The sequence below is a fragment of the Phyllostomus hastatus genome, unplaced genomic scaffold (genome assembly GCF_019186645.2).
Source record: "Phyllostomus hastatus isolate PE091 unplaced genomic scaffold, TTU_PhHast_1.1 phas_contig_402, whole genome shotgun sequence".
NCBI classification, from domain to species: Eukaryota; Metazoa; Chordata; class Mammalia; order Chiroptera; family Phyllostomidae; genus Phyllostomus; species Phyllostomus hastatus.
In genome coordinates this window covers 1879103-1897185 of record NW_025333873.1, presented here as the reverse complement: position 1 = coordinate 1897185, position 18083 = coordinate 1879103, and the positions used below count along the sequence as shown (strand labels likewise).

Here is an 18083-nt window from a genome sequence, read left to right as displayed (position 1 = left end):
ATGCTCAAGAGGCTGATTTCCAATGTTTGCTAAGTTTTACACAATTGAGTTGGTTTCGTTTGCTGCGAGTCTGAGCGAACTTTTGGGGTTTGGTCAGGAGATTGAATTTTCTGCTTGTCAAGATTCTAGAACATATCAGAACATTCTAGGGCCTTTTTAGAACTGCAGGAGCCCAGAGATATCTGGCAGGGATTTTGAAGGCTGAAATTAAGCTCTGCGTCATTGTCCTCTCTCCCTGCGTTTCCTGTCCTATCTTCCAAGTCCATTTTCAAACTGGAAGCTTCTCGTCCCCTGGGGTCTGTACTCACCCCCACGGTGGAGGTGTTGAAAACAGCTGAAAACAGCTGAAAAGCAAAGAATACATCGTTGTCTGATTCTGTGTTCCTTCACTATTTCAGGTTTTAATCTGGTCCCAGGCACCCTGGGCTCTGGGCGACAGGCTGGGGGTTCTAGCCAGATCAGGGCACGAGTTACCTGGCAGGGCGTGCAGGTAAGAATGGTCCTAATGGAGGCCGGCCGCAGGGACTAAGGACTGGCCTGGGAGCCAGGTGGCTTTGAGCTGAGCCACCATTCTCTGCTTGCTAGTGTGTGTGGCCAGAAACTCTACTTACCTAAGATGCTCTTTGGAGTGGGAGTACAGCAGAAAACCTCTCTCTCTCTTCCCCTCCCCTTCCTCTTTCTCTCTCTCCAGTGTGAGAATCAAGGACCAAAGACTTGGTTTGAGAACAGCTAACTGATTACGACTTCCTTTCTCATCCACTGAGTTTCTGAGATTTTAGCAAACTTTCCTTAAGGTCTACCTCTTGTCTTGCTTTCTCTTCTCTGCTTCATCTCCTCCCTTCTGTGCTTCAGAACCATCTGGTGAGATTTAAAACAGTGGCCCCATCCCTGGGGGTTTTGACTCAACGGGTTTGGGGTGGAACCCAGACAGCTGTCTCTCCTCTTCTCTTTTCTCCCCTTCCCTTCTCTTCTCCTCTCTTCTCCCTTCTCCATCTCTCTACTACTACTACTACTACTATTATGATTATGATTATAAATATATAATAAATAATAATTATTATTTGGTTCTCTCCAGGTGATTCCCTGAATTTGGGTGGCCAAATTCTGAAACCACAGTAAAATCGAAGGTATAGGAATGTGGCAATGGCTTTGGCCCTCCAGGCTTCTGTCCTGCCAGCTGTGCTCACCCAGCAGCCGTAGGGTGCCCTGGCTTTGGGGGTAGAGACTAAGGCCAGAGACTGGAATCAGAGAGGCTGCACTCAAGCCCAGACACTGTGGCTTGCTGGTGTGTGGCCTCAGACCCACTTGTCAACCCCTCTGATCTGTCCTCATCAACCCTGTGTGTGTGCGCACTCGTGTGTGACAGGTGGCAAGGGGGGAAGAGGACTGCAGTGCCTGTCTTCCCTGGGCTGCTGTGATGATTATTGAGATAGTTCTTGTAAAGTACTCAGCATAAGGCCAAGAGCCCAGGAAATCCTGGGAGGCTATTATGTTTTTTGGGGGGATGGTCATAGCTTTGGGAGCAGCTACAATCAGGGTCTTGTGGTTTCTGCTGCCCTTGGAGCTGGGGCTTGTCATCTCTCAGTTGCCATCCTCGGCGCCTCACTTGGCATGCCCCGCACAGCCACCCTCAGCTGTGAAATCCGGCAGCTATTGTCCAGGCAGGTGCCCTCCTCCCCTCCCCAGCTGGGGGCAGAATGGTTTGGAGGATCGCACAGCACTTTCTTGCTGACAGCATTTTCCTTTATTATAGCCGCTATTAGGGACAGAAAGGGAGAGATGGTGAGGGTGAAGAGGACGATCTGTTCTCCTGGTAACAGAGGGAGGAAACAGAGCCCCGGGAGAATAAGATGAGAGGAGCCAACCTCTCAGCTGGGTGTCTGCAATGCTCCCAGCCTGTCACCCTTCTGGACCACTTATAAGGAGGACACTGTTTTCCCCATTTCCTGGGAAGGAAGCTGGACCTCAGATGCTTGCTCGGCAACCTCAGCCAGTGCCTGGGCATCTTGTGAAAGTGCAGATTCTGATTCAGCAGGTCTCGTGTGGGGAGCAAGCTTCAGTATTTCCAAGGAGCCCCAGGTGACGTTGATGCTGCTGGTCTGGTGGGGACCGCATTAGGGGACCAGGCCCTAAGACACAGCTAGGAAGTGGCTGGGATCTGCCACTAGGAAGTGGTTTGGATCTGCGCTCAGGGCTGTCTGACTCCAAAGTGCTTCCAGGATATTTACCTCCTTAAACGGTGCCAGTCTGAGCCCTTTGAGGGGACCGGTCGAAACCCCATGGCCTCCTGAAGTTAGTCTTGCCCCAGAGTTTCACCCATAAAACCTGAGGGCAGAAGGTGTTGCCTTGGTCTGTGCCAGTCACCAGAGCATGCCGCGGACATTTGGACAAGATAGGATTTGTGGGGATAAATGAAGAGCGGCCAAATGGGAAGGGAAAGCCAAGCCTTCATTCAGAGCTTGCAGTGCACAGCAGAGGAGTCGGCCGTGGACACTTGCATGTTGGCAGAGGCTCATGGGCAGGCAGCGGAGCAGAAAAGCTTCATGGTGGGGAAGGGGAGCGGGGCGCAGGTGAGCTGTGACGGGAGGCTGTTCGGGTGGGAAGGTGCAGGCACAGTGCGCTGCTGACGACAGCAGCCCAGCCCTGGGTCACACTGCGGACCTCGGGAATGGCACCCTCAGCCATTCCTCCCCTCAAGGTCGAGAGCCTCGGCCTCAGTCTTGGTGCTCTCAGTGGTGGTTAGGCTCCCAGGCTGCCCCCCTGGGAGCCAGTGTCCCTGAGCCCGTGTGGCCCCAGTGTGGTTGATGAGAACAATTGCTTGGGGAGGAGGGAGGGAGACTGGGATAGGGGTGCTGGTTACAAATCCAGATTCCTAGTCTGAGCTGCAGATCCGTCCCTGGAGCAACGTGCCGGGAGCCTGCCAGTGATGAAGCGGCGGGGTGATTCCGGAGCTCAGTGCACAGGCTGCGGAAGCGGCGTGTGCCCCGCCCGTCCCAGCCCGGCTCGCAGGCAGAGCGGCCTCACCGTGCACAGAGTTGCTCACAGGCAGGTGTTTCCGAGGGAGGGACAGGCAGGGGTCCCAGGATGGTCCTCACCATTTCTGAGGTTTGTTCTGGGGGCGTTATGGCTTCTCCGTATCCTGTCGTCTGGTATTTCAGTGAGGATGGTTTTGTTTTGTTTTAATCATGGCTTTATAATTGCCTGTGCGTGGGTTGACAGCTGTTATTAGCGTGTCCTTGGGTTCTCCTTGAGAATTTTTTTATCTGGAAAGTGATCTGCCCCTCCTGGACTGATGTCAGAAGCCGTTACCTAAACAATAGCTTTAAAAAGTCACCAGGTGTTACAAACACAGGCAATCCTGTCTCCTTCCAAAGGAGAAAAAATAAAATAAGATAGATAAATGATTTTCGTGAAGGCGCTCGGTCTCCCAGGGTCTGTGTCTCCTTTGGTCTCACCCTCTGGGCGTTACCTCCTTGGGGCCCGGCAGGAAGGGGTCAGCCCTGTGTCCTGCGCTGTCTGCTCCCGCGGGGGTCTCACCTGCACGTCCACTTTGGGGTCCATGGCAATGAGAAACAAAGATATTTTTGGAAAAGACTTGATTTTCTTTCTTAAAAACATTTTATATGTATGTGTGTGGGAGGGATGGGGAGTGGTTCAAGTGTGTAAAGGGAATTACTGTTTTTTTTAAAATTCTCTTGGATATTTTATGTTGTGAGCTTCCACGCAAACTGGTTTCATGGGAACGGCTGAAAGGACAGCTGGACTTGGGCTGGATGTGAAAAATAACATCCTATTTGTAAACATTGCAGAAAACTGAGAGCGTCTCCCCAAGAAGGCTGCGGGCAGACCCCGGAGGGTAAGGAAATGCTGCCGGCAGTGGGTGTGAGAGCCCCGACTGGCCGGGGGCTCGTGGCCCGCAGGCTGCATGCGGCCCAGGATGGCCACGAATATGGCCCGACACAAAATCATCTATTTACTTAAAACATCATGAGAATTGTTTGTGATTACGTGTCACAATGTATTTAATGTGTCACCCGAGACAACTCTTCTTCCAGTGTGGCTCAGAGACGCCAGAAGCTTGGACCGCCCTGGGCTGGGGGACCTGCGTTCCCAGGAGCTGGGACTGCGTCCAGGGAGCAAGACATGGGACCTTTCTTGCCTCACTGTTTTAATTTGTAAAAGGTGTTGAAAAGTACTTGCTTTTTCTTAGCATGGGATTTTTAACTGATCTAATAAAATAATGTAGATAATTGTGTCTTGAAAAAGTAGTGTTGCCACAGAGCAAAGCTGTGATTATTAACCGCAGCCCCATCCCAGTAAAACCTGCTGGTCAGAGGCACTGAGGTCGTCTCCTCCATCTGACTGGCGGATCACCCAAGACTCAGTGTGGGAAGGAACAGGAGCTTCTTAAGCTTAATTTGTTTTTTCCCTGTTTGGTATACTTGACGTAATGCAGTTGTGAGTGGAAGCAAAATGTTTTAGAGTCTTTCCACCCTTCGGAGACAGAAGTCGATGCTAGCTGAGTTTCAGGGCTTTCTCTCACTTCTGGCGACGATCAACGCCCAGATCTAGAAGGAGTGGAAAAGGGCCCTGGGTTCTTCTCTCGACAGCCATCTTCACGCGCCAGAGATGCACGTTGCAAACGACGACGGCAGGGAGACTCTGAGTTCAGATCCCCGAGGCGGCTCGGAAGATGGTTTGGGAATGAGGCCGGGTCCCCGAGTGGGTGATGAAGTTGTCCTTGTTCCAACCGTGAGGGGTGTGGTCAGTTCTGGCTCCGGGGGTGACCGTCCCATTCACTGCACTCCTCCTTCCGTCCCCTCCTCCTTGCTTCTTTCTCCCCCCTCCAGTGTAGGCCCACCTGGTTTGTCTGGGGGCACCCAGTGCCGGCATGCCAGCCGATGCAGATGGCTGGTGGTGCGCTGGATGTCAGGGTGGCCGGGTCACAGCATTCCACACCTGGGCTGCCAGATCCGTCGGATTCTATAGTCACCCGATGCGGGGCCCACAGACTATCAGCCATGCCACTTTCTGAAGTCCACGAGTGTCATCAGGCCAGCGGTGCCCAGGGTCCTTCATAAAATTAGAGTGCTGAGCGAATTAGCTGTTTGCTCCTCTGCGTGGGTCACGTATCTTTAACGACAGTTCATCAAACCGTCTGGATGGATTGATGGAGCTTTACTTCAGCTCCAGGTGGGCGCAGGGAGTAAGGCACAGTGCAGTCTGGCCTGTTCTGTCAACACAGGCTCAGCACACTGCCTTTGTGGTGGAGCTACTTAAGAAACAGATTCTCTTCGAAAACTTGGCCTTGGGAAGATGGGGTGGGCGTTGGCAGCCTGGAAACTGTCAACCGGATGATCAGTTGACAAACACGTTGAGACAATTCACTGCACTGGCTCCCGGATACATGCAAATCACGGGTTTATTTTAGAAAAAAAGGATATATTTCTCAAAATCCCCCTCATTCCCGTTATTGGGTTTATGAGGCAAGTCTTGTCAAACACAGGCGAGACGCTGCTCACAATGAAAGGAACGTCCTTTGGTCTGTCTGCTCTGCGCTCTCTCTCCACACGGATCATTTTAGGTTCCGAACTGGGTATGTGCTGCTCTGTGCTCTCACTCCACACGGATCATTTTAGGTTCCGAACTGGGTATGTGCTGCTCTGTGCTCTCTCTCCACACGGATCATTTTAGGTTCCGAACTGGGTATGTGACTCGGGGAAGGAAAATAGATGCTGTTTATAGTAAACAAGCGCCCAGACTCATGCTGGGATGGAAGTTACAGTTCAGCTTCGAGGTTGTATTTATACTTGCAAAAAGCTATCACTATTCCACCAGAATATTATAGTTGCTTTTTTCCTTCACGAATCCTTTTGATGAAACTGGAGAATTGTGTCTCCCCCTGGGGCTGAACTCTTTGTTAAGTGGCTGAAGTGTTGGAGGAAGAGCTGGCTGAGCCCTCCCCACCGTCCCCGCAGTTGGGAGTCCTCGTGGGTGTGGAGGAAGAAGGCTGGGAGGCCTGCCCCCGGGGGGGTTGGCCCAAATAAAAATATGGGTGTTGTATGTGCCCTTTAAATGGACCTCCTGCGCTGGGCTCCCTTCTGTCTTTCTATCCCACACTCCTCCTTGGGTTCTAACCCTGGGGAGTAAAAGCACAGGGTCTTGAGTCCTCCATGGGTTGGGTCCATGGTTCAATTCATTTAAAGAGACAAAACAAAGCAAAAAACCTGCCCTCCCTTCTCCCCTGAGCACGGAAGCAGATTGGGTTGGGCAGGGACGAGGTTCTTGAGGGGAGGGTCAGAGTGACCCAGCTGAGAAGCTGTGGAATTGGGCTTGTCCCCATGGCCACCGGCGGTGCGCCCCCCAAGGCAAGTGTCAGAGGAAAGAAAGGCCAGGTCTCCAGAAGGCCTGAAATTGGCCTGATGCCACCCAAGGGGTCCATGGTGGTAAATTTAATTTCTTTTGTACAGAGCCTAATTTGCCAATAATTTGGGCCAAATCTGGTAGTTAGGATGGTAGCCAAAAAAGCACAGCTTGGACTCATCAGCTCAAGGCCCGCTAGGCCCTGCTTCACCTTTGACCTTTACTGCCTCCCAGCTCCTTAGCCTTCTCAACCCCTCCCTATCTGCCCCAGGGAAGCCTAGTTGGGATTTCTGAAGCTCTTGGGTCCTTTGGCAACAGGATGTCCACAGGAGCTTGTCATCCCTGTTGTCTGAGCCTGCGGGCTCCTGGGACTGGGGCTGGGGGCTGCTGGGAGCTTTCGGTGCAGCACACGTGGGGATACACGGCAGGGCCCAGCACTCTCCTGGCACAGGTAGGTGCTCAGCGCTGCGGAGGGATTCGGAGGCGAGAACTGCTTCTGGCCAATGGCAGGCCTCCAGCCTGCAGCTCCGGAGGGGGGTGTTGGCTGCTGCCAACCAGTCCAGCCTGGGGGTGGGGCTGCTCTTCACCTCAGAGAGCGTCCCACCAGGCACACTCAGGGAGGCCAGCAGTGGCTCACCCCAGACTCTCCCGGGGTGTTTGTCTGACACGGACCCCTCCGCGGTGCAATGCGCCGTCTGGCTCCCAGCTGCCCATCCGCAGCTCCTGTTGTCGCAGCCGGGTGCACTCAGCCCCCCCCGCCCCCCCGTGCACTCGGGCCAGCCCCAACCTCTAAGACAAGGACCATTTGGGGGGGGCCTGGGCTGGACACTGAGACTCACCTCGCCTGTGTGCGGATCTGGCTCCCACTTCTATCCTGGTTCTAGTCACTAGAGTTTTTATTGGCCCTGTGGTTATACCTCTGGGTCGTGTCCCAGTCTGTCGACCATGTCCCCATCCAGTCTCCCTGCAGCTGGGGCTCTGCTTCGTTTCCTCGGACCTCCAGGAACCCCACCCCTAAACTCTAGCCCCAGGCTGGCTCCCCACTGCTTGCTTCCTGCGTGCCCAGCCTGCCCAGCCCCCAGCCTGCCCAGCCCCCAGCCCTGCCCCGTTGCCCACGCTGCAGGCCTAACCGTGTGGATAGGCTGCCCGGCTCTGTACCAAGCAGGTTTCCTGAACCTGATGTTCTCACACAACTCCCTCAGCCCTGCCCTGCCCGGGCAGCTGGACCGCCTCCCATTTCCTGCAGCCCAGACGGTTCCCAGGGCCCACCCACGAGCGGACGGGTGTGCCTGGGCCCCAGAGCCAGCCCTGCTCTGCTCTGCGGATTAGTGCGGCTCCAAGCAAACGGAGCACACAGCGGGGTGCTCACAGACACTCCCCAGCGGGGGTAAGTCATGGCCCCTCCCGGTAGTTCAGTCTCTCTTCCTTGGGTGCCTTTGAAGAGTGGTCCCTGTTGCCCCTACTTTAATAACTGGACACATCGAGGTGGGATTCATTCCCTTGGACTCATGCCTGCCCCGGAGGAGGCTGCTTAGGCCCCAGGACCCAGTTTAATGTGCTCTTGAGTCAGGACCTATTTCACAAAAAAGGACCTGATGTCTATAATTTTCGCAAACTGAAAAAAATCAGTTTTGTAGCATCTGGAGGGTTGCCTCTTAGTTCTAGCCCATGAGGGAGAATTCTCGTCTTGTGACAACCCATTGAATCACCCGATTACTGCAAATTCTTTTCTAAATAGAAAGTGCTCCACAGCCTCCAATGGAAAACTTCCAGATCTACAGCAAATATCTAGATTGTTGGCAGAAGCAATTTTTTTTTTTTTGGCACAAATGACCGTTCTTCACTTGAATTTCAACTCCAGCAGAAGTTCTGCAGGTGACCCAGATAAGCGTGGCTCAGAAGCCTCTGGGGGAGATGGCCCGTGTACAAGGGACCTTACCCACACACCCTCTGAGCCCCAGCCCCCAAGGCGCTTGGAGAATCGGCTGCCTTGTTTGGGAGGCTTGGCTGCGCCCACTCAGTCTGAAAGGCATGTGGACGCGTAGGGCAGGGCATGTGAGATGCACTCAGCTTGAGCGGCGACGTGGCTGCTTGAGTGGGCTGGGAACTTTGCCTTTTGGGCTGTGGTGCTCAGCTGCGGAAGGAGGAGAAGCAGGAAAGTGGGTGGGCTTTCATTGCTGCAGCAACCAGCTTCTAAGCAAAGCTCATCTTGGGGACTGGCGTGCTGTGCCCGTATTTAACCTTAAAAAAAAAACAAAGCGTTCTCACTGTTTGCACAACAGTATGTTTTAGGCAGATGGAGTGATGGGATGTTCAAGGGCAATGAGACGTGATGGAAGACAATAGATTCCACGCCCCTACACGGGTTCAAATGTTTGCAGTGTGACCTCAGACAAGTCACTGGGTGGGGGGCGCTTTGGTTACAGGATGCTGTCTGCCTCCTGTATTGTGGTGGGGATGAAGTGATTTCAGGGGGCTGACGCAGGTAAAACACCCGGCCCATCAAGCATTCGAGAAACTCAAGTTTCCTCTAAATTAAGGCCAGTACTTGAAGGATTAAGAGTGCCACTGTGGGATTCAAAGTTATAGTTAACCTTTGGACCCCAAGGCAAACCAGGAGCTGGGACCCAAAACAGCGAATGTTTATAGTTCAGCAGACCTGCTGGGCAGTGCACCGTCCAGGCCCTTCCAGGACCCCTTAGGAGGAGGGTGGTTGGCCCGCCATCCTCAGGGCAGCCTGACACTTGGCGGTCATGCTTAGCCGGTCAGGCCAGTTCCTTCTGCTGGGACTTGTCCTGGGTGCGGCCGGCGCTGGTGTCCCGCTGCAGCCCGTGGCCCAGCACGCAGAGTTCCGGGGCAGACGCGGCCCTGCCGCTGCCCTTCAGTTCCAGGGCGCAGGGGCTGCTGCTCCACGACTCTGCGTCCCTCTTGGGGCTTGCCTCACTGCCGCTGCTGAGAGAAAGGACGGGTGTGGATCAGAGAGTCCTCTGTCGTTCCTCTGGTCCCTGCCCCTGCCCTCCACTCTGCCTCTCTGTCCCTCCCCGTCTGTCCCTCCCACAGGCCTGGTGGTGCCCTGGTGCCTGGCTTCTGCCTCTCTGTGTCAGGCCTGCCTGGCTGGTGCTGGCCTGGTGCCGGCCCACTGAAGCCGGGCAGGGCAGCGTGGAAGCCAGGCTCTGGCCCTGGGGCGTTTTGATGGACAGGCTGAGGCCTGTTCTTCCTCTCGCCCAGGATCCTGCTGCTCTGAACACAGCCACTCCCTCAGGAACTCTTGGAGCGGGCTTCTATTTTGTGTTTGTTTTTGAAGCGTTTCTAACTTAGTGAAGGGCTAGGCTCAGCTAGTTGAGGTAAAGACAACACCCACACCCTGGCTGGGTAGCTTAGTTGGTTGGAGCATTGTCTCAATACGCCAAGGTTTCGGGTTTGATCCCCGCTCGGGGCACATACAAGAAGCCACCAATGAATGCATAAATAAGTGGAACAACAAATCTATGTCTCACTTTCCCCCTGCAAAATCAATTAAGGAAAAAAACAAACAATACCAACAATAACAGCCAGCCCTCCACCCCGAACCCACCCTGCTTCCTGACTGGAGTAACCAGGGCTGGCCTGTGGCTAGAACAGGCCCCCCCGGCTGCTGAGTGCTGCGGTGAGAGGGGCTCTGAGTGGGGAAGGACACCCAGCGTGTGCTGGGGACGCAGAATGGAGGGTAGTCACAAGCACGGAGCGGGCTGGGGCCGGGAGGGTGCCAGCTCAGAAAGCCACACGGACCGTGTGCTGACACACTGGCCTCCCAATCACTGTGTGAGGGCTGGAGGCTGGCTGTCCGGGCTGAAGTCCTGGCTTTTCGGCTGACTAGCCGTGGGACCTGTAGCATGTTAATTAATCTCTTCAATTCTCTTCTTTGTAAAGTGAAGGTGATAGTAGTGCCCATCTCACAGGGCGCTCGAAGGTGTCAGTGTTGGGTGAAGTGTGTAAAGCTCCTGGAATGTTAACCAGCACATGACAGGTGCTCAGTAAATGGCCAGCTGTCAGCCTGAGGCTGCTTTGTAGCATGAATAGGAAGTCACACCTACAATGCTTGGGACCACCCTGTCGCACCGCCTGAGGGTCCGGGCCTCTGGATCAGTCACCTTGGGGCCAGGGTCAGACCCAGCTCCCCACACGCACAGAGCAGAAGGCCCTTCTCTCTGCCTGTCACAGCTCGCTCCTGACTCCCCCATGAGCTCTATTAGGCAGGCCGCCCAGGAAGCCTGGCCCAGGAAAGGGGCGGGGTCAGGGGTTTCTGCAGAGAGACCTTGCCTGGAGGGTCCAGTCCTGGCAAAGACCAAGAGCACCGCCTTTAGGGGAAAACGTCTGGACCCTTCTTGGATGTTCACAGTGCCCCAGTGCGCAGAGACCAAGGGACCGGCACCACCACCGGGGGATTTGACCCATGAATGACAGCTGGAGCTCAGTAACTGAGGTGCCTGGGTACACCTCCAGGGACTCTTCCCAAGCCTGAGCCCCACGGTCGGGCAGATATGAATGTCATCATTTTTCTACAAGAGGGGCTGGCGCCTGGCCCGGGATGACCTGAGAGCGGTCAGCACCAGCTGTGGGCGAGCCTGCCTTGGTGGCAGGATCTCACAGGTGTGGTCGTGTCTGTCCCTGCACATCCCGCTGGTGGAAGCAGCCAGCTCTGAGCGGTTTCTGCCTCTCTGGCACAGGCTGGTTGGCTTGCGGCATGATCCATTTCCTGGTATAGGCTCCCTCAGGCAGGAGGGCAGGAAAACAAATGCCAGTCCTCCACGCAGTGGAGAACACTCAGTGTTCTTGCAGCCGGTGTGCTTCTGCTCCAGATGCCAGCCATCTCCCCCGGGGTTGAGCATGGGTGGGGGCTGGGGAATGAGCGCCTTCACCTCACACCCAGCGCAGCTGCACAGCTGGGAACAGCTCAGAGGTGTGGTCTTACCAAGAGACAGGGGGGTGGGTGTGAGCCACTGTGAAACCTTCCATGTGGCCTGGGAAGGTGCCTGTTTATGAACCTCCTCCCTTTTTCCAGCTACAAGCACTGCGCCCCCCACCCCAGTGTCTTCAATCCTGAAACTCAGGACATAAAACAACCGTGCAGGCTGCCCTTTTCCGAGGAGAATCCTAGACAAGGGCATCATTGTCTTCTTGAACAATTTTATGTTGTTTTACTATTGCTCCCAGTGTTTTAAAATGTTAGTATTTTTAATTAATGGCATTTTATTGTCCTTGCCTTTTCCAGTTTTTCTCCTGAAGGGCGCCATTTTAGAAATCCAACAACCGAAGGAGCGGCTAGTGTGAGGAATAACGCGTTAACATTTACGGGGGTTCTCGGATGGAAGGCGCTGTGCTGTCGGGAGCTCATTGTAGATTTAAGAAAAGAGCAATGTTGCATTAAGATTCTTGCAAATATAATCAATACTTCATTTCTTTCAAGTGGCTGGGGAGGTGTATATAACTATAATAATGCGCAGCTTTCCCTAGATAATATCTTTATTTAAAGTTGACTGCTGAGTACTTTGTAAAAAAAATAAGAAATTACCATTTATGTGTTGACAGATGGTGAAGTCTCTAGCACGTACCACCGTGGCAGGAGTTCACTGCTGATTTACACACTTGTGGGCAATGAGCAGATAGTGAGGGCTGGTGGAGCTTTGTCTGATCTGCTTTCCAGACACACTGATAAGAGCTCATCTAATAGGCCTCAGATTTGCATTTTCCCCGCCATGCCACAGGTCTGGAGAGGCACATTTCTCCATACAGTCTGCAAAACCGCCATTTGAGCATCCAGTCTGTTCAACGCTCTGGCAGACTATACTCTGACTCCTGGCCTGTGCCGGGACCCGGCCGGGTAGCTCAGTTGGTTAGAGCATCTACCCAATATACCAAGGCTGAGGGTTCAATCCCTGGTCAGGGCACATACAAGAAGCAACCAATGAATGCATAAATAAGTGCAAAAACAAATCAACATCTCTCTCTCAAAATCATTCAATTAAAAAAACAGACAAACTCAGTATGCCCAGGGCAAGGACGGGGACCCTTCTCCTGGGTGCTGGTGCTCAGGGCTAAAGAAGAGTCTTGTTCCTACTCTCCAGACTTCTGCAGGGGGGTGTGGAGACGAGGCTGGATTGGAAGAGAAGTGAGGGCAGGTGTTTGGGGGGCGGTGGAAGCTAAACATTTATATGGCATGTCTCCAGGACCAGCCCCCCTCAAGGTATGTCCCCAGGGTGTCCCCGAGACACTTGGTAAGGGGGTCTATGAGGTCAAAACTACTGCAGTAGTAATACTGAGGCATTATTTGCCTTTCCCACTCATTCTTCCACGAGGGTAGCGTGGAGTTTTCCTGTCTACCTGATGTGTGGTATCACAGCAGAGTGACTGTGGAACCCGATCTGAGAATCTGGCCGTCTTTCTGTGAAGCCTCACGCTCAGGAGATTTGCAAAAATGTAGGACAGGGCCACGCCTCACTGAATTTTTATCTTGTGGAGAATACGGTTAACTCTCATAAGAATATATTATTCATGCTAACACATAATGAGGTCGTGTTTATTTCCAAAAATTATTAATAAACGCTTCCGATATTTCTTCACTTCAGTTTCTAACACAGTGAAAAGACACGGGCCCGGGCCCCCCCCCCCCGCCGACACACACACAAAGGCTCTTGGGTTCTCGGCCATTTTTCAGAGTCTCCAGAGGTTCCCGGACCGCACGTTTGAGAACCCCCCACCTAGAAGCAGGCGACAGAAACGGCAGCGATCAGGGTGCTGGTTCTGGGCCGAGTGACGGTGGCTCTACCAGGAGGCCAAGTTGCTTTATCTCAGGCCCCCCCACCGCCCCTGCTCATTAAAGAAAGACCTGCGTGGGGCTGGATGGCCTTGATTATTTTAGACTTTTCATCTAGCAGAACCTCTTTTCATATAGAATCTCAAGAACCTGAAATGAGTGACAAATGAAAGCCCAGTGGCTCAGAGCTTTGGGGGGCTGGTGCAGGGGAGGCTGGACATTCCCAGACCCTTTTTCCTAATGGTCTCTCCTCTTAGAGGACAGTGTGGAAGCTGCAGACTCAGATGGTCCTAAAGGCCCGTCGGCTCTGTTCCAGTACCTAAGGGCGGAGGCCCCGGACACTCCCCTTACCTGCTCTGGCCCAGCTGGGGTTCACGAGCGTTGCCGGTGGCACCTGGGACGGGCAGCTGAAGGCGGACGCCTGGCTGGCGGTCAGAAGCGGTCCGTCTGACGAAGGGCTGAGGGTTGAGGGCACACAGAGCCATTCCCCGCTGCGAGCCCCACCTTGGCCGTGGCTCTGAGCTGCCTCTCCAGCACCCTGTGGGGGTCCCCCGAGGACCCCCAGCTTCAGGTGGCAGGAATGGGGTGACCGGGTGGGCTGTTGAGAATGGAGATTTGGCTTCAAACAGAGAGGAGGTGGCTGGGCAGAAAAGGGCCCGTGTGTTCCGAGATGCTTTGGCTGTGGCTGCCCACCTATTCTCAGACTCTCTTGCTTCCTTTTGTCCCTGTGTGGGGGACAGCGGAGGGGATGGGCAGGGGCCAGAGGCAGGGGAGCTTGCTTCTGTGCACTGGGTAGGGGGGTTGGGGATCTTGTGCTGAGCGAGTGAGCTCTCAGCGGGAGGGCTGGGCAGGTCGTGCTGGGGTGGTGGGGATGCCCCTTTCATTATTGTTGGGGGGCTCAGTGCCCGGGGGCTCGCCAGAGGGCTGACTGTTGGGCTGGGGGACCCATGCACAGAGGGGACGCTTGGCTGAGCAGGTCTGTGAGAGGAGGGCAGGCTCGGGTGCCTCTTGTCTGCTCTGGGCACCCTCGCAGGAGAGGCCATCCTGACCAGCGCTGAGCTTCTCTCTTGGCTCTTCCTTGCGGCCTCAGACGAGTGTGGCCCCCGAGTTGATCTGGGCAGGCTGGACTCCAAGGCCCTGTGCTGCCCAGAGATGTGGCTGGGGTGGTGCCTGGTACCTGCCCTCCGGGGCTGCCTGGAGAGGCTTGCGGGTCTGGCCACGTGTGCCCGGCTCTGAGCCTCCCTGGCCTCCTCCTCTGGGTTGGGGCTCATTGCCGGGGGGTGGTTGAGGTCCAAGGCCAGCTTTCCAGGCCTGCAGCCGCTCTGGCTGCTCCCCGGCCCTGCGCTGCAGGGCCCGGTGGGGGTGGCAGTGCTCCTGCTGGGCAGCAGGTCAGTGGGGCTCACAGAGGCTCTTAGCTTTGGGGACATCCATGTTCCCCCAGCAGGGCCAGCCCCTGCCAGCCCTGGCACGTGGGTCCCATCAGGAGAGCTCCCTGCTGGCTCGCTGCCTTCAGGGGGCTCCAGAGCGGTGAATGATGTGTCCATCAGGACTTCCAGAGGTGGCGGAGGGAGGTGCGCTGGGTCCTCCCCCCGTGTTTTGCCGTGGAGCTCCTCGCTCGTGGCCGCTGCCTGCAGAGGGGGAGAGGCAGGGGCTCCGGGCCTGCAGCCTGGGCCCCCCCTGAGACCCCCTCTGTATACCGCAGGAGAAATTCGGGGCTTTGGATACAAAGGGGCAAGCCCCCTGTAAATGGGAAATCTGGGGGGCATCATGGGGACCCCCCACTTCTTGAGGCAGGGGCTTGGCCCAGAGTCTTTGGACCCTGCCAGTGTCTGCAGATTCTCACTGGAACTGAAAGTTTCAATGAGTTTCTTGACTGATGTCCTGGGGGGGTGGCCCCTGACATCCCAGTCCTCAGCCCTGGGAGCCTCCCTGGCCCTCTGTCCTGATGGGGTGGCATTTGGAAACCCCTCAGCTCCCCTCTGCCAGGGCCATTCCCCCTCAGGGCGGGGACTGCAGTTCTGCAAAATGCTCTTGTCCTGACTTGGCAAAATGCTGAAGTTCTTGGTCAGAGATGCCTTCAGCTTGCTGATGGGGCTGCTCGGGGTGGCCCTGCGGTGGCCGCCGGGCTTCAGAGAAGCTGCTCTGGGCTGCGGAACCTGCTCCCTGCGCAGCTCCTGCCGTCGGGTGCCCAGGGAGGAGAACGCCTCCAGCCTCTGGCTGAGGTCTCTCTGGACCCGCTGCAGCTCCTGGAGGGTGGGCTCCTCCGCGTGGCCCTTAAGACACCCCTCTGACTGGGACCTCCTCTGTCTCACAGGGGCTCTCCGGCTTCCACTGACCGTGCTAGGTCTTGGTGGGACCACTGTCCTCTCCTCCTCCTCAGCCCAATCCTGGTGCCCAGCGGACACAGGGACAAACTTGATCCTTTCACTGATTGCTTCCTTCATCTTCAGAATCATTTCCTGAGCTTGGAGGCTCCTAAGCCCCCTGGGGTACGGCTGAAATGGGCCAGGAGGAGAAGACCGAGGCCTTGCATGGAAATCGTCTTCCTCCTCCTCTGTGCTCCCGCCTTCCTCTTCGCTGGAGGGTGGAGCACCCAGTGACCCAGAGCCTTTAGAAAGGTGTGCTTCCACCGAGGTCCTGGCCCCAGAGGACTCGCAGGGATTGCTTTTGCCTACCCCCAGAGGCCTGGAGACAGCATTTTCTGGGCCTGGGCAGGAGAGGCCTAGAGCCCTTGCTCCACCCTCTGCTGCTGGCCGAACCTTTGCCAGAAGAGGCCTTGAGAGTGGGCAGTCCTGGGGTCTGTCCGAGCCCATCCAGACTGGGCTCTGCTGCCAGGTACGTCCCAACAGCCTGGCCTCCCCTGGGGGTGAAGTCCCCGGCTTCCAGTCTGCAGGCTCCGGCGTCAAGTCCCAGCTGGCTTGCTTGCCCAGCTTGTCCACCAGGTGCACAGACTCACTGTCCGCACCGATGCCACTGTCCTCAGAGCACAAGGGTAGACCCTGCACCCCAGGGCCACTGTGGCCGCTCGCCAAGCTCTCCAGCTGCCCCAGAGCCTGCAGGAGGTGCGCATCCACCCCCTTCTTCGTGCTCAGCGTGCTTCCCAAGTGGCTTGCAGCGGCTTGCAGGTAGCTGCCGGAGCCCTCCAGGAAGCCGCTGGTGAGCGAGGCCACCGCGCCGCCGAGCCCCTGCAGCCTGCTGACTGTGTACTGCAGAAGCTGCGGCAGGAGATCTGGCTGCTCCCGGGGCTCCCCTTTCTTCCACGGCCAAGCCAGATCCCCCCTAACCTCCCGGAGGAGCACTTCTCCGTCCTTGGAGATCTCCCCCAAGAGCTGGTTGGCCTCATCGCAGCACAGCAGCAGGAAGCTCACCATGGGCTGCAGCAGCTCCTGCGTCTGTGTGGCCTGACGGGTGAGGCTCAGAACGGCTTCGTACTTGGAGAGGCAGGAGTGCAGATAGGTGTAAGTGTGCTGGTGGGCCATCACCAGGGGCTCAGGAAAGTCCACTTTGCCTTCGGACCCCTGAGCAAGGGGGGTGGCCTGGCAACCAAGACCCTGCTGCCCCGACCTGTGGCATTTTGGCTCCCCCTCCCATAGGGAGGTCTCATGGGTAACACTTTCTGCTTTTTCTTCCTCAGAAAAGGCTGCCCCCTGTGACTCGTGGGAGCTCTGTGTCTTGAATGGAATGTCCCTAGCCATGTGGCTTTGGGATTTGTTCAGCTGGGATGGGGAAGTTTTGGATTCTGAGATCAGTCCTTCCAGATCTTTCTTTTTGCCTGCAGTGGTATCTTCAGCCATGGTTTGGGTCCATCTGGGACCCGGCTGCACCTCTGTTGGCTTTTGTCCCTGGGACAAGTCCCCCCCAGAGTCATAGCAGGTGGAGCTTTGAACCAGCAAAGGGACGGAACATGTTTCCCTGTCCCCCTGACCTGCCCCTGGCAGAACTGCTTTGGGCTTTTTAAAAAACTGGATGCTGCTCTTAGCCACGCTGTTCACAATGTCGCTGTGGGACGGCGCACACCCCATGGCGTCAGCCTGCAGTCATCTCCCACCTGCGACCTTCATAATTTCCACAGAACCATGTTTGAAAGAGCAGCAAAAAGCGGTCTTACTAGTCCATCCAGGCATTTCCAGGCCAGAGCCCTTTGAAGTCCGTGGTGCTGCATCCTGTGCGCCGCATGAGCTTTCCGACTTCCCTGGACGTCAGGACGTCCTGTGTAGGGGCGGTGGGTGGCACCCGCCGTCCTCCGCCGCCCTGACTTCGGACCCTCTGCAGTCAGCGAGCCGCAGTGCAAAGGTGAAGGACCTCAGGCTCACGGATCAGGGGCCCGTGTTGTCTCCCTCCTGACAGATGTGGACGGCAAGTGGAACTTTAAGCCTATTAGGTTAATCAGGCCCCAGCCAGTCAGCGCTCCTAGTGTGTTCTAATATAGAACTGCTCAGCATTTACTATCTTTGGAAGCGGATTATTTTTGCACGTGCTTGTGCTTTTAATTCTGTTCAGACGCCTGCCATGTGAAACCTAGAGAAATGAGCCATGATTGCAAAAGACTCTGGAGGAGACACACTTGTGGAGAAGAAACCAGGGCTCCCCGATTACGGTCCCTGGCAGAGAAGTGACCTCCACGGTTTAATAAGGGCAAACCAGACGAGGGTGCTCCAACCTGCTATTACCAGGAAGACCCCAAACCACACGATAGGTGGTGATGGAAGTCGTGCATTCTTGTTTGGGTGGCTCAGACAAGTGCCCCGCGTCCAATGCTGGAGAACTTCTCTAGAAAAGACAGTGAACAAAGAAGGCAATGTGGCATTTCCTGGATGCTAGAAAAGGGTGTTGGACAGCAGGGAAGCCATGCTCCCTGTTTGGAGGGGAAAGCAGAAAAGCTCACCACCATGTAAAGCTCACGGCCAGTCACCGTGGACCGTGGAGG

At 55.6% G+C, this 18083-nt stretch overlaps 2 protein-coding genes across 4 annotated transcripts in view; one reads left to right on the top strand and one right to left on the bottom strand.

Annotated features, from left to right (window-relative positions):
* The first annotated feature begins 7630 nt into the window (after positions 1–7630).
* The window catches only part of CLIP4 (CAP-Gly domain containing linker protein family member 4), an 81623-nt gene continuing 71170 nt past the window's right edge, over positions 7631–18083 (top strand). The window contains exon 1 of the mRNA XM_045844302.1: positions 7631–7750. The gene's annotated coding sequence lies outside the window, so the exon portion shown is untranslated. The remainder of the gene's footprint in view (positions 7751–18083) is intronic.
* Positions 7737–17477, bottom strand: PCARE (photoreceptor cilium actin regulator). 3 transcript variants are annotated; one of them, XR_006786338.1, is made up of 3 exons: positions 13508–17477; positions 9023–9315; positions 7737–8604 (listed from the first exon to the last, which is right to left on the bottom strand). XR_006786338.1 is itself a non-coding variant. In XM_045844299.1 (2 exons), exons 1-2 carry the CDS (start codon positions 17176–17178, stop codon positions 9129–9131), a joined length of 3858 nt encoding a protein of 1285 aa, XP_045700255.1. In that variant the 5' UTR covers positions 17179–17477; the 3' UTR covers positions 8666–9128. The 3 variants fall into 3 exon arrangements, 1 of the variants encoding a protein (XP_045700255.1); XR_006786339.1 differs by having other exon boundaries at positions 9023–9312; XM_045844299.1 differs by lacking the exon at positions 7737–8604 and having other exon boundaries at positions 8666–9315.